The sequence below is a fragment of the Acanthopagrus latus genome, chromosome 1, assembly GCF_904848185.1.
Source record: "Acanthopagrus latus isolate v.2019 chromosome 1, fAcaLat1.1, whole genome shotgun sequence".
NCBI lineage: Eukaryota > Metazoa > Chordata > Actinopteri > Spariformes > Sparidae > Acanthopagrus > Acanthopagrus latus.
In genome coordinates, this window is record NC_051039.1 from 486,888 (window position 1) to 502,469 (window position 15,582).

The 15,582-nt window shown below is 45.5% G+C and overlaps 1 protein-coding gene across 2 annotated transcripts; it reads left to right on the forward strand.

Moving 5' to 3' along the window:
* The first annotated feature begins 269 nt into the window (after positions 1 to 269).
* Positions 270 to 15,339, forward strand: LOC119023606 (phosphofurin acidic cluster sorting protein 1-like). 2 transcript variants are annotated; one of them, XM_037105695.1, is made up of 24 exons: positions 270 to 846; positions 4,506 to 4,593; positions 5,427 to 5,516; positions 5,613 to 5,738; positions 6,617 to 6,779; positions 7,278 to 7,369; positions 9,155 to 9,238; positions 9,571 to 9,630; positions 9,907 to 10,058; positions 10,596 to 10,689; positions 11,158 to 11,220; positions 11,343 to 11,431; positions 11,566 to 11,698; positions 11,792 to 11,896; positions 11,974 to 12,074; positions 12,175 to 12,329; positions 12,408 to 12,518; positions 12,850 to 12,952; positions 13,429 to 13,471; positions 14,234 to 14,279; positions 14,404 to 14,497; positions 14,594 to 14,802; positions 14,876 to 14,986; positions 15,101 to 15,339. In XM_037105695.1, exons 1-24 carry the CDS (start codon positions 683 to 685, stop codon positions 15,211 to 15,213), a joined length of 2,589 nt encoding a protein of 862 aa, XP_036961590.1. In that variant the 5' UTR covers positions 270 to 682; the 3' UTR covers positions 15,214 to 15,339. The 2 variants fall into 2 exon arrangements, with proteins under 2 accessions (XP_036961590.1, XP_036961597.1); XM_037105702.1 differs by lacking the exon at positions 270 to 846 and adding an exon at positions 3,400 to 3,769.
* Positions 15,340 to 15,582: the final 243 nt, after the last annotated feature.

Below are 15,582 nucleotides of genomic sequence, written 5' to 3' on the forward strand. Positions count from 1 at the left end.
TGATCACCTTCGTCTGCTGATTGAGGAGCTGCAGTGACACAGGTTGGCCACAAGGAGGCAGCATAGGCTTGAAATGTCACATTAAATTAATTTTCTGCACCAGGAAACAAAGGTGAGGAAAAAACAGAAGAGTGAGATTCTCCTGATGTTCTGAGCAGCCAACAAGAACAGAAACAGGACATGTTCTTCATTAAATCAGATGAAAGTCTTATTTTCAGATGGAGGCAGAACGTGTGATGGAAGGGACTGTTTAAAACAGGCAGAATTACACTTAAATCAATGGTTTATAAAGTATTTACTGTTTATTGAAAGTCTTAAAACTACAGACTGCTCCTTTAATCTACAGACTGAACCTTTAATCTACAGACTGAACCTTTAATCTACAGACTGCTCCTTTAAACTACAGACTGCTCCTTTAATCTACAGACTGACCCTTTAATCTACAGACTGAACCTTTAATGTCTCCTGCTGTGGATGAGGTAACAGGTGGATGTTCCCTCAGGAGGAGGTGGAACCACAGTGGACGGGTTTGGTCCTCCATCGCTGCTCCACTCTGTTTGGGCTGGTTCTGGATCAGTGAGTCCTCCGGTGTCCAGCCGTCAGCCCCGCCCCGCTGTCAGCCGGCCGGACTGAAGATCTGCAGGCGGCATCTCGACCGACCTGCCGCCGCGAAGAGGCGACGATGGCAGCAGACAGAGGAGCGGTCCGGGGGAGCGCTTTCCCACCGGACCCGGACCCAGCGGTCGGGTCCGGTGCTGCCGGAGAGCCTGACGGCCTCATCCCGGTGCCGATGAACCTGTTTGCGACCTGGGAGATCGACCGGTCCTCTCCGAGCTGCGTCCCCAGGTAAGAGGATTAGTGTGCGGCCGGAGAGGAGCGGCTGAACGCGGGGAGAGGAGGAAGGAGGTACCGCCGGGTCCAGAGACGATGGAGGCTGTGCGTGTGTGTGTGTGTGTGAGAGAGAGAGAGTGGGAGTCTGCGTGTGAGTGTATGTGTATGTACCTCGGTGACATGTGTTCATATTATTATTACTATTATTGTCATGGTTGTTGCTGTTGTTTGTTGTTGTTGTTTGTGGTTATTGTTGTTGTTTGTGGCTGTTGTTTTTGTTTGTGGTTGTTGTTTGTGGTTGTTGTTTGTGGCTGTTGTTGTTGTTTGTGGTTATTGTTGTTGTTTGTGGCTGTTATTGTTGTTTGTGGTTGTTGTTTGTGGCTGTTATTGTTGTGTGCGGTTGTTGTTGTTGTTTGTGGTTATTGTTGTTGTTTGTGGTTGTTGTTTGTGGCTGTTGTTGTTGTTGTTTGTGGTTATTGTTGTTGTTTGTGGCTGTTATTGTTGTGTGCGGTTGTTGTTGTTGTTTGTGGCTGTTATTGCTGTTTGTGGTTGTTGTTGTTGTTTGTGGCTGTTGTTGTTTGTGGTTGTTGTTTGTGGCTGTTGTTGTTGTTTGTGGTTATTGTTGTTGTTTGTGGTTGTTGTTGTTGTTTGTGGCTGTTGTTATTTGTGGCTGTTGTTTGTGGCTGTTGTTTTTGTTTGTGGTTGTTGTTGTTGTTTGTTGTTGTTGTTTGTGGCTGTTGTTGTTGTTTGTGGTTATTGTTGTTGTTTGTGGCTTTTATTGTTGTTTGTGGTTGTTGTTTGTGGCTGTTATTGTTGTGTGCGGTTGTTGTTGTTGTTTGTGGTTATTGTTGTTGTTTGTAGCTGTTATTGTTGTGTGCGGTTGTTGTTGTTGTTTGTGGTTGCTGTTTGTGGCTGTTGTGGTTGTTGTTTGTGGCTGTTGTTGTTTGTGGTTATTGTTGTTGTTTGTGGCTGTTGTTATTGTTGTGTGCGGTTGTTGTTGTTGTTTGTGGTTATTGTTGTTGTTTGTGGTTATTGTTGTTGTTTGTGGCTGTTATTGTTGTTTGTGGTTGTTGTTTGTGGCTGTTATTGTTGTGTGCGGTTGTTGTTGTTGTTTGTGGTTATTGTTGTTGTTTGTGGTTGTTGTTTGTGGCTGTTGTTGTTTGTGGTTATTGTTGTTGTTTGTGGTTGTTGTTTGTGGCTGTTGTTGTTTGTGGTTATTGTTGTTGTTTGTGGCTGTTATTGTTGTGTGCGGTTGTTGTTGTTGTGTGCGGTTGTTGTTGTTGTTTGTGGTTATTGTTGTTGTTTGTGGTTGTTGTTTATGGCTGTTGTTGTTTGTGGTTATTGTTGTTGTTTGTGGTTGTTGTTTGTGGCTGTTGTTGTTTGTGGTTATTGTTGTTGTTTGTGGCTGTTATTGTTGTGTGCGGTTATTGTTGTTGTTTGTGGCTGTTATTGTTGTGTGCGGTTGTTGTTGTTGTTTGTGGCTGTTATTGCTGTTTGTGGTTGTTGTTGTTGTTTGTGGCTGTTGTTGTTTGTGGTTGTTGTTTGTGGTTATTGTTGTTGTTTGTGGCTGTTGTTGTTTGTGGTTGTTGTTTGTGGCTGTTGTTTTTGTTTGTGGTTGTTGTTTGTGGTTGTTGTTTGTGGCTGTTGTTGTTGTTTGTGGTTATTGTTGTTGTTTGTGGTTGTTATTGTTGTTTGTGGTTGTTGTTTGTGGCTTTTATTGTTGTGTGCGGTTGTTGTTGTTTGTGGTTATTGTTGTTGTTTGTGGTTGTTGTTTGTGGCTGTTGTTGTTGTTTGTGGTTATTGTTGTTGTTTGTGGCTGTTATTGTTGTGTGCGGTTGTTGTTGTTGTTTGTGGCTGTTATTGTTGTTTGTGGTTGTTGTTGTTGTTTGTGGTTGCTGTTTGTGGCTGTTGTGGTTGTTGTTTGTGGCTGTTGTTGTTTGTGGTTATTGTTGTTGTTTGTGGCTGTTGTTATTGTTGTGTGCGGTTGTTGTTGTTGTTTGTGGTTATTGTTGTTGTTTGTGGTTGTTGTTGTTTGTGGTTATTGTTGTTGTTTGTGGCTGTTGTGTTGTTGCAGTTTACTTTCTACAAATGTTAAAGCCACCATTTGTTTAACCAGCAGTCTGAGTGATGACAGTCTCCGTCTGCCTTCAGTCCAACTCATCCTGTAACATCAGGGTTTCAAACCTGCGCCTTAAGAAGAACTCCACGTCAGTCATTTTCTCCAGTTAACTATCTATATATTCTCCTGGCTTGTAGAGAGGGTACAGGCTGTCACTGTGCACACAAACAGCCCATGTTTAGTCCAGTAATATCATAATTAATACAGTTATGTCACGATATAATGCAGTTATTATCAGATCCAATAACCCTTAATGAAATATGTTTTGAATGATTTATGTTTCATATAGTTTCAGACTCACAACAAACTCCATATAAACTTGATATACATTTGTTGTAGAGACACTGACAGTAGAACACTCACGTTAGCTGATCACAGTGTGATCACTGTCACCATATACTGCTGCACATCTCTATGTTATATGTCTTCATCTCACTGCACAGAGTTTCTTATACTTTACTGTATGTTGGGTGGAGTAAGACAGAGGAACCACATCTCCCAGAATGCTTAGGAAGAGCTGAAGACTTTGACATGACTCCACTGACCCTGGATCAGCAGGGACAGAAACAACTGACATCACTGATAATGTCACATTACAGCATCCAATCAAAACAAGATGAATAGAAGACTCCAGTGAAGAATAACGATCCCTCCACCTGTCGCTGGGCGGATTAGCAGCAGTGTGGCTGTGTGAGGGTTAACGACCGCGACCAATCAGAGTTAATCCTCTCAAATGGTCTGTAGACTCAGGAAACAGCCACCTGTTGGTTTCCAGCAAAGATCACAGCTGAGCGACACCTTCATCAAGTTACTGATCAGGTGAACATGATCACACCTTACACTTACCTGTGTCCTGGTGTGATGTCACTTCCTGCTCTGTGTGGAACAAACCTGTAAAATTAATATGTGAGCTTGAATGGCTAAAGAAGAATGTTGTGATTTAACAGAACAAAGTCAGAGTTTTCTCAGAAGCATCTGGTTCAGTCTGTGCTGCAGTGAACTGGACGGCGGTCACAGTCGGGGTGAGCAGGTATTAGCAGGTATTAGCTGCTCTTGGCTGCTCTTGGCTGGTGTTGACAGGAAGCTGTTGAGTGGAGGACGAGTCCCAACATGATCCTCCAGTAATGAGATCCCAGAGGAGCAGGTCAGCCTCGCCTCACAGCTCCTGCTGGAGTCTTTTATTCATATAAAGTTAAACCCAGTGACTGATCACCTCCCTCAGTTCAGTCTCGTGGGTGAAGCCCGGTGCTTGTTGGACCCGACTGTCCGGCCCCGTCCAGACTTGGTTGCTTTCTAACAACAAACGCAAATAATAAGTCAGTTGAACAGTTTCCTCCATCACCTTCCAAGCAGGTGACGTGTACATCTGTTTGTTGGCTGGTCGATCAGTCTTCAACAACAGAATGTCTACTGAGAAAAACAAACACCTGCTTTTTATTCCTATAAATGCTCACCTTGATCATTTTGAGACAGGAGTTGACAGGAGGAGTTGGCTCGGTGGCAGGTAGACGCACTAACATCGCCCTGACTGTCCTGTGTAACGTGTCGTCTGCAGGCTGTGCAGTCTGACTCTGAAGAGGCTGATGGTGCTGAAGGAGCTGGACAGAGAGCTCAGCTCCGTCGTCATTGCTGTGAAGATCCAGGTGAGAACATTTTACCACCTACAGAATGGAAGTCATCATCCGGTTACTGTTGTCAGAACACTGTCACAATGGATGGAACGGGACGTTCAGACCAAACATGAGGCAAATAATTTGCGTGTCTAGGTGACACACAAAGTTAATGAAAAAAATGTAGCATAAGTTGAAGATATTGAACTCAAGTCGTGTCGTGAAAGCCTGTCGTGTCCTGACATCCATGAACATCAGTGGAGAAGAAGATAATAATCAGTAACTGTGGCTGTTTGCAGACACACACAGTTGTACTGGGGGGTGATGGGGGTGTTTGTTAGGACCCAAATACAGAGACCAGAGATGTTCATACTGACGTGGTGAGACAGAGTCATTGAGCTGGAGTCTCAGCTGGTTGCTGCAGTCAAAGGTACATGTGTAATACGAGGTGAATACTGTCATTGTGTTTGGTCTGAACACACCATAAGACCTGACCAACTCTGCCTCTGATTGGCTTTACCCTGACATTATAACCCTAATCAATCTCACACCTCATGCCTCAACATGAACAACTCAACCGGCGAAAGCAGCCAGTCAGAGGCAGAGTGGGGAGGGTTTTCAAAGACAATCAGCTGGATCCATAATAACAAGTCTATCTGTACATCTGTTCACTGCCGTTAGCAGCTGCTAACAGCTAATTCATCACACTTTAAGTGGAGAACATTTGACTCGATGTGAACAAGGAAGCACAGTAACACAGTTACATGGTGTCTTCATAAAACAGTGAACCATCAGGCAGATTGATAGTTTGCATCCTAACAATAATAGTGAACTTATCTGTCTCCACCTCCATGCCCGCCTCTCAGGGCTCGAAGCGGACGTTACGATCTAACGAGTACCTTCTTCCTCCAGACGGTCTGATGGAAACAGACCTGGAGCTCACCTTCTCACTGCAGGTCACATATTTCTTCATTTTATCTGTTCGTCAGGTTGATATTCGTGCTGTCGTCACTGCCTGGTTGTAAACTTGCGTATGCCGTTCTGTCTTTCAGTATCCTCACTTCCTGAAGCGAGATGTGAACCGCCTGCATGTGATGCTGCAGAGGAGGAAGAGATACAAGAACCGAACCATCCTGGGCTACAAGACCCTCGCAGTGGGAGTGATCAACATGGCCGAGGTACGACGGGGAGCACTGTGTTAGCCACAACTGTGCCTCAGACGTTCATGTTCCCATCAGGATGAACTGCATTAACCCTGCTGACCCTCTGGCTTTAATCTAGCGCCATCATCAGGTCACCATGTTCATGTGTCAGATACTATGGTTTATAACCTGCAGAACTGATGGTGTTGTCATTGTGAGCATGTAGCTCAAAGCATCACTGTAGCCTCACAGAGCTGCGACTCCTACTGTTGGTAAATTCATTTCATGTTGACTGCCGCTGACATAAATACGGAGAGTCAAACAAAACGTCAAACAACATTCCTGGTTTCAACAAGTCTGAATGTGTTTTGTTGTCTGCTTCATGCGGCCGCTGACTTTCATTCACTTCTGTATAAAAATCATGTTATTGATCTAAACATGTCACATGTTACAAAGACACTAAACAGGAACAATATAGGCGACTTCTTTGTCCCCGTGGAGAAAGTCCCCAGACTCCCTTAACAAATGTGTCAGTTTAGTGAGTTGTTGAGTTGGAGACACTTTATAAACTCTGTTAACACATCAGCTGAACTGAGCAGTCATCGTCTTCTTCTTCTTATTTCTATTATTCATAATAATAATAATAATAATAATAATAATAATAGTAATATTATTGTCATAGTATTGCTATAATAATATAGTATAGCATTACTATTACTATAGTAATAGTAATATTATTGTATATTATTATTATACATGAAGACTTCACCAGCCTACAGGTGCATTTTTTTTCAGTCTACAGTGACAGTGACCCACACACTAACACAGGTTATGTTAATGTGTGGCCAGTGTGTGTTAATGTGTTTGTCTCTATAATGTGTGTGTTTGTGTGTGTGTGTGTGTTTGTTTCCCAGGTGATGCAGCGTCCGACAGACAGAGCCCACATCCTTGGTCTCCACAGCAACCTGAAGGATGCTTCGGTGCGCGCGGCGGAGCTGAGCGTCCATTCTCTCTCCAGCCAGCCAATCGAACAGGAGGACACAAGTGGTCACCATGGCAACAAGACCAAGGCCTCAGGTAGGAGAACAGTGAAGCCGACCTGCAGCTTGTCTGACAGCATCAGCTGCACATTACACACTGGCTCCTGATTGGTCTGATCCAGGGAACACGTTCTTTATAAATCAGTTTCTGTCAGATTTCACCTCGTCACTCCCTCTGATCCTCACACATCACTTCTACCAGCAGCTCCACCAGTCCAGACTGCACCAGCACACAATCAGGTTCAAGGCTCAAGTGCAGCAAAACTCATCCATGTTTGAACACACAGACACAAAACAACCACAGCAACACAAAATGACCACAACAACACAAAACGACCACAGCAACACAAAACGACCACAGCAACACAAAACGACCACAACAACAACAAAGACGTGAAAAATCCAGAGAGATGAGGGATGAGACGTGACGAATGTCCGATATGCTTCAGCTGAATGATTCCTTCAGTATTTTAGATGACGAGCTGTTGGTTTGTCAGTTTGTGTTGATGAGACTGTTTGTGTGTTTGTGTGACAGATCGCTCTCCTGACTTGGAGAACTACTGGGAGGACGATGACGACAGCTTCTCCTCTGAACAGGAAGGAAGTGATGATGCGGTCCAACATCAGGTGAGCCTCAACACACCTGTCTCACAGATCAGCTGGAACAATAACGATGGATCAGTTCGTCATTACGTATGAATTAGAAAACACTTGATGGTAAAATCAATCAAATGTTTTGTGTGGCGGTGATAAGGCGAGCACAATGAAACTTCAGTTGGTTATTTAAGAATGGATTGACAACTTCTGAGATGATCAATTAATCGTATCAGTTGTAATTTGAGCTACAGCTACAGTTAGCATGTCAATATATGTTAGCATATAACATTTTAGCAGAAAACATTAGCCGGCTTTTTAAAATAGCTCTGTATAGTTGGTTGTTATAGCATGGTGATGTGCTAGCATGTTACTAAAAACTGATTCACTTAAATGAACTAGTGCGTTGCCTGTAGGAAGCATGTGTCGCTATAGAAAAGTGGGAGGTTAAGTAGCTTTTTCATGGAGGCCAAATGAGGCTGTGTGTGAAGGTGTCAGGACTTCAGGGATAGAATTGGCTGTTTTTGACTACTTTTGATTTTACCATGATATTTCACCTTGAAAACTATTTACCTTGCCTTGTTTGATGTCATTATTTTCAGCACAACCTCACATGTGTGACTGTACAGTTATTTTTAAATTTTGACATACGGTATTAACACAATGGACCTAAAATCAAAAAGTAACATAAAATCAGAGCAAGAAAAAGATTTGTTACTGTGAAAACCACAAATATGTTTAACGAACCAGTTGTATTAGTTATAATGCAAATATACATTGTTGTTTGCTAAATTTGTGCATAAGTTTTTGAAATTTACAAAGTTATATGTAACTATTTACATTTAAATGCAGGCGATGCCTCAGGCTCAGGGCTCCTCAGCTCATTCCCACCTGCTCCACATTCAGCATCTCCTCATTGTTCTGACTCACAACACAGAAAAACCCGTCTCCACTACACACTAAACACAATAAACACACTACACTAAACACTATATAACACACTAACGACATACTCCAAACACGCTATATGTCACAAATCTCTCAACTCTCAAAACTCACCATCTCTGTCGCTGTCTGTATCACCGCCTCCGTCCCGCCCACAACTTCCTGTTCCTCAGCAACCAAACTTGCTGCTTGGACACTTTCATGACAAAAGCGTGTTTGTACCGTTTCTTCCTGCACCAGACACAAAGCAAACGTGACGCGTATAAATCTGCTTGTTTCTTAAGGTGTGTTGTGGAAGTGAGCTCTGCAGTGATTGGCTCTGGTGCACATGTGACTGTGGTGGCTCCGGTTAACAATGCTAGTGGAATTCATAAAGCATTTATGAAATAATTTATTAACGGCATCATTGCAGTCCAAACAAATCTGATGTTGCACATCCTTGAACCAAGCAGCAGCCATGTTGAAACTCTCAGGTCAGTCTGATCCTGATCCGCAGAGATATTTGAGGAACACACACAGACACACACACACACACACACACACACACACACACACACACACACAAACACACACACACACAGATTCCTTGCTTTTATCGAGAGATGAGTCATCTGCTAATGATGTCGCCATCTTGGCATACTTAAATTACATTCAGTTCAAAGTACACCTGTTATAGGTGAATGTAACTGTTGACATTTACATGATCTATGTTAGCATACCCATATTAGCATGTTTTGGATATAATTTGTATAACAACATGAAGCAGATGCTAACAACAATGTTAGGCTGTCGTTGATCCTCTGAGCATCGTCGACCTTCTCTGGTTCAGATTGGAATGAACAGAATCAGACCGTCCCTCTGTGTGTTTCTCAGGACATATATGATGATGATGATGATGTCCAAGGAAAGATGAAGAAGTCTCGTGGGAAAATGATCCGGACGGCCTCTCTGACGCAGGTGAGGACCAATCAGAGCTGCCGCCTGATGGTGTCAGCAGAAAGCTGGAGCTGTTCCGGAGCCTCGCTTTGGTTTTAACACGCTCCGTCTTTCTGAGGGTTCAACACTGATGGATGTTTCCCCGCCACAGAAATCAACACAATCTAAATTTTCAAATTAAATACGCTCAGCAACATTTAATATGCATCCATACGTTATGTGTAGGTGGGTGGCGGGGGGCTGAGCCAGCTGGCGGTGAATGAAGCAGTTAGGATGTGATGCTGCTCACAGTCTGATCCGATGTGGAAACTGTCTCACTTTTCTTCTGTTTGTCTGTTTTTCTCTGTCGTCAGCAACCGAACTTCAAACAGAAGTTTGTGGCTCTGCTGAAAAGATTCAAAGTCACCGACGAGGTTTGTACTCACACGTCTGTTAGTGTCTGAGGCTGATCAGAGAGCAGCTGCTCCGTCGTCTGCTGGTACGGCACCAACACAGAGTTCACCATCTTCTTCTGTCCACAGGCGGCACCAGAACCAGAATGTTGCTTTCACAATCATGTTAACGATAATGTGTTTAATTATATCTGAACATTTGAAGAATAATAACTTCAGCTGAGACGAGCTGAGATCCTTCAGGCTGATTTTTAAACGCTGTCCTGTCACCTGGCTGATAGTTTGTCTCCCCTGCAGGTTCTGGACTCTGACCCGGTAGGACGGAGTCAGGAGGCTGAGGAGGACCTGGACCTCCTGTACGACAGTCTGGAGGTTTACAACCCGAGTGACAGCGGCCCGGAGCTGGACGACAATGACAGCATCGTCAGCACGCCCAAACCCAAACTCAGGTCCGACTCACCAGACCCACATTTATACCTCAGAACACCTGAGTGTTCACCTGCGACGGGCTGAAGGGTTCAACTGACAGCTGGTCAGAGAAGTAAAATATCCACATCAAACAGAGACGACAGGTCAGAGGTCGAACAGTTCACCTGCATATTTAACCTCAGTGAAGTGTGGTAGTCCACAGAACAGTTCTGGAGCTGCACAGTAACACAGAGCTGCAGTGTTCTGCTGAACACCTGAAGCAGCTGACACTTGATTAAAACATCAGATGATCACAGTCGTTGTATCGCACCAGGTAACAACAGAAGTCATCTCATGACAAACTGAGCAGGTCTGAACTCCTCCATTCATTTATTCACACACAACATTTCACCCCATGAGCAAAAAACTACCGTTAATAAGCAGAAGCCTCGAGCGGAGGTGGGCGGTCCTCCTCCTGCCAGTCGGCCTCAGAAGTCGACCGTCAGCGGCGTCCATGTTGTTTCCCTGCAGACAGTTTGTGTGTTGTTGTCGTCACTCTGCTGTTGTCTGACCCGCAGGCCGTTCTTTGAGGGGATTTCACAGTCGAGTTCTCAGACTGAGATCGGCAGTGTGAACAGTCTGAAGAGCCAGCAGAGGGAACAGACTGCAGCCGTGAGTACGAACAGTGTCCTTCACTGTGTTTGCTGCAGGGTGACATCACGCTGAGGCCCGACAGGCGCTCAGTCACAGACGCTTCAGGAAGGAAATCGATTTTTCTGAAGCTGTTCACATTTTATTTTGTGCCTCCTCTTCTCGTCTCCTCGTCTCCTCTTCTCCTCTTCTCTTCCTCTCCTCCTCTCCTCTTCTCTTCCTCTCCTCCTCTCCTCGTCTCCTCGTCTCCTCGTCTCCTCCTCTCCTTGTCTCCTCTGTCCTCCAGCCTGTGAACTGGACATCAGTCTCAGAGCATCTTTATGAGGGACGTCTCAGGTCCCACCATGCTGTTTTGCAGCTCCTGTGACTGAAAGCGATGACAGGTGGCCTCGGACATGAGAGGAGGGAGAGTGACTGACACAGACTGTCCTGTGCTCTGCTGCCTCCTGCTGGACAAACTGCCTCACTGACTCTGCTGTTGGTTTTCAGGCTGCAGAGCTGCTTTCTGCTGGAGGTCCAGAAGAGTCCAGAGGAGACGGGGTCGGCGCCAGGGTGAGTCCGGACCAGACACACACACACACACACACATACACACACACACACGCACACACACACACACACACACACACACACACACACACACACACACACTCATGTTCTTCTTCTCTCCACAGGAATGTGAGGATGATGTTGCCATGGGAACAGATGCAGGCCCGGCTGCCAAACTCTGTAAAACTGAGTCTCAAACACACATGTCACCGAGGTACACACACATGCACACACACATACACACACACACACACACACACACACACGCGTGCGCACACACACACACACACACACACACACACACACACACACACACACCTGTCCATTGATCTCTTTGTCTCTCTGCAGTAAGACAGGAAGTCAGCTGTCTCGCCATCCTTGGAGCGGCTCCATGAAGGACAGACAGAACTCCAGAGGGACCGACAGAACCAGCAGTGTGGACAGTGAGACGTCGTCTGACTTCAGGATACCTGCTCCACAGGTGAGACAGGCAGACAGACAGGTTTAGGTCCTGGTTCTGGTTTCAGGGACAGAGTGATTTCACCAGCTCTGATGTGTGTTTGTGTTTCTTCAGGTTGCCAGGAAGTCGGTCCTGGATCAGCTGAACCACATCCTGTTCTCTGATGATCTGATCCCTGACGCCATCATCCTGATCAACACCACAGACTGGCAGGGGCAGGTCTGTCTGTCTGTCTGTCTGTACCTGTCTGTCTCTCTCTGCCTGTCTGTCTTTATATCCTGAGTGTCTCTCCTCAGTATCTGTCCGAGCTTCTCTTCGATCAGCCGATCGTCTGCACCGTCTCGGCCGCGGATGTTCAGGCCGCCTTCAGCGCCGTCATCAGCCGGATCCAGAGATTGTAAGAATCATGTGATCAGCTGATGTCACCCAGGTGTTTATTAATGTATGATCATACTGAATCCATCAGCGATGTCTCACTGTGTCTGATCTGTGTCCAGCTGTAACTGTAACTCCCTGACTCCGCCCACGGTGAAGGTGGCGGTGGGCGGAGACCAGAGCTACCTCAGCACCGTCCTGTGCTGCTTCGTAGAGCAGCTGGCCAGCAAGACGCCTGATTGGCTGAACTACATCCGCTTTCTCATCCTCCCTGTTGGTATGCACGCACTCAAGTAATTCTGCTCTCCAGCAGATGAACCTTCCCATGATGCTCCTTGTTTTATCGCCTCACCAGGTTCCCACCCGCTGGCCAAGTACCTGGCGGCACTGGACAGTAAATTCAACAGCCTGTTCTTGGACGCCGGCTGGCGGGAGCTGTTTGGACGCGTGGAGCCGCCTCCTCTCGGTACCTGACGGAGGGATGACCTCTGACCTCTGGTGCTCAGTCAGTTCAGTCCGCTGAGACCGGGTTTAACATGAAACAGAACCGGCAGTCAGCTGAGCTGGTCCACAGCGAGGGTGGAACAGTTAGCTAGATGAGAAGCTGCAGGACCAGTTCACTGGTTTACAGTTTTGGTTGAACTGTTCCTTTACTTCTTTACAGCAGTAACTCGTTCACAGTTCACTTCTGCCTTTTCGTTGTCACATCGTTTGTCTGTGATGTTACTGATCTAACTGGAGTTGAACCTGTGTGACGGTAAACCTCCTGATGCTGTTGTTGTGTTGCTGCTGAACAGATCCTGTCGGCGTCGCAGCTCGAGTGTCTCAGTATCTAAGCGGAGCTGCTGTTTCTCACCTGTGTCCCATCTCAGAGGCCATGCTCACCTGCAAACACAAGAGGTACGTTACCACACCTGTCTCCCCTCAGCACACCTCAGTCTGATGCCGCGTCTTACTGCTTACATCAACGATCTCAGTGCCGATGACGCCACGATCAGAGTCACTCACGTCTCATCAGGACATCCACTTTGTTAGAAAACGTGGAAACAACAGGAACACTGAAGGTTTCCACGAGTTGCTGTGTGTAAAATACAAATAAAAATACATTAGTAAAGATTTAGGAAGTTAGTAAAGCTGGAAATACAACGACACAGGATTTCACTGAATCCTTGGAAATTCTTATTCTAATATGTAGGATTTTACAGGAGTTAATATAATGTTGCACATTACTGAAGACAATGTGCTGTAACTGATGTTTACAGCCAGACTGACCTTCAGATGTTAATAACAGCAGATTCAGTTTAATTTAATCACATTTCTATGAGTAAATGTCTGTTTTTCTGCTGCTCGTGTGACTCTGAGCTCTTCTTCTGCAGCCCTGAAGACGACTCCTGTCAGAAGTTTGTTCCTTTCATTGGGGTAAGAAACACTATGAGACACTGTGACTGTGAATCTGTCAGATACACTGATATATATGCAGGTCCAGTTAGAATCTGAGAGACAGACTGGTTGGTTTTACCCTCCGTCCTCCGTGATCCGATCATCAGTGAACAGCTTCAAGCTCGTCAGTTCACTCGCAACCTTAAACGTGTCTTGACCTTCATCTTATGATCTGATCTCACTTCCTGTTCTATATCCAAATATACAGACATCACTGAAGAAATGTATTTATTACACAAAGACAGATCTTCATGTGTAACGTCTGAATGAGTCGGCCCAAATAGTTCAGAATGTGTTGTAGAGCGTTTCACACAGTTCACGCAGTTTCTCCTGACACAACCAGGCTCAGAACTGAGTGTTTTTTTAAGGGAGTCTGGTGACTTTCTCCACGTTCTCCTCCCTCCAGAGCAGCAGCCTGTATTAGTTACTGTACATTACATTACATTTAACACATGTAACAGATGAAATCAGTTCAACAGCTGCTGGGAGGTCAGATGCTCTTTAAACATGAACAGACAGGCTCTTACAGTCATGACACGTTTCACAGGTACAGAAACATCTTAATGTATTTTATATAAAGCTGAATTCATAAGAAGACACCAGAGATTTAAAATGTGCTGCAGCTGTTTCACAAACTTTATTAAGTTTGTCCTCGTGAGGTAACAACTGGTAAACTCATGCAGTTTGTTAATGGAGTCTGAGATACGACTGTTACTAGTGACCTCACTGTGTGTGTTTCAGCTGGTGAAGGTTGGCATCGTGGAGCAGAACTTCCTGTCCACCTCAGGTAGACCAGACTCACCTCCGCCTCCTGGCCCCTCCCCCTTCACCTCCCAGCGCCCTCTCTGGTTGGTTGCAGTTGCTTTTCATGAACGTCAAACCTTTAACTTGACCTGCTCCTCTGTCCACAGTTGACTCTGATGACATCATACTGGGATCTCCTCCCTCCCAATCAGGAGCACCGATCAACATCACCTCCACGCCCCCTCCCTCCCCCTCCACCAGGTACTTCCTGTCTACAGCAGAGTGACATGTTTCAAAATGGCGGCTGTTACCTGTGATAAGAACTGTAACTGTTCTGTGCTCCTCCTCTCTGTCCAGCTGCCCGGGGGAGGTGATGGGTCTACAGGTGGACTACTGGAGCAGTCAGGGAGGAGGAGGAGGAGGAGGAGGAGGAGGAGGAGAGAAGAGGAAGGAGGTGGGGATGAAGAACACTCTGAAGAGCAACTTCCGCAGTCTGCAGGTGTCGAGGATCAGCGGAGGGGAACTGATGAGTATGACTGTGGTGACCAAAGAGAAGAACAAGAAAGGTGAGGAGGAGGAGAGGTGGTGATGAAGATGATGACGAAGATGAAGATGATGATGATTGTTTGTTTCTGTCAGTCATGTTTCTCAGTAAGAAGACGAAGGAGAAGGAGGCGGAGTCCAGGAGTCAGCTGATCGACGGAATCAGCAGACTGATCTGTACCTCCAAACACCAACACACACTGAGAGGTACACACACTCACACACACACACACACACACACACACACACACACACACACACACTCACACACACACACACACACACACACACACACACACACTCTCTCTCTCTCTCTCTCAGTCTCTATAGACGGGGTCGAGTGGAACGATGTGAAGTTTTTCCAGCTCGCTGCTCAGTGGCCGACTCACGTCAAACACTTTCCTGTTGGGATCTTCAGCTACAACAAACCCTGAACCTCCTCTTCCTCCTCCTCCTCTTCCTCTTCCTCCTCTTCCTCTTCCTCTTCCTCCTCTTCCTCTTCCTCCTCCTTCTCCTCCTCTTCCTCCTCCTCCTCAGAGGAGCAGAGACTTTGTTCATCTTTTGTCACTCACATATTTTAAAATAGAAATATTTGTACCATATATTTAAATATATTGATTGTTATTATTGTTAATATTTATTTGTACTGCTGTAAATACTGTGTATGTCTGATGATGTCATAATAACAATAATGATATAGAGGTTTAAATGTGGATTCTATCAGTAGTTTGGTTTGATTGTCGATGATTTTATATGTCTGGATGTACGAACTTATGTGGAGCTGTTGTCATAGCAACAAGACC

Coding starts and splice junctions, on each gene's coding strand:
- LOC119023606 (XM_037105695.1), top strand. CDS start 683: ATGGCAGCAGACAGAGGAGCGGTCCGGGGGAGCGCTTTCCCACCGGAC. Junction 10,690..11,157: donor AGAGGGAACAGACTGCAGCC/GTGAGTACGAAC, acceptor GTTGGTTTTCAG/GCTGCAGAGCTGCTTTCTGC. Junction 13,472..14,233: donor AGTTTGTTCCTTTCATTGGG/GTAAGAAACACT, acceptor TGTGTGTTTCAG/CTGGTGAAGGTTGGCATCGT.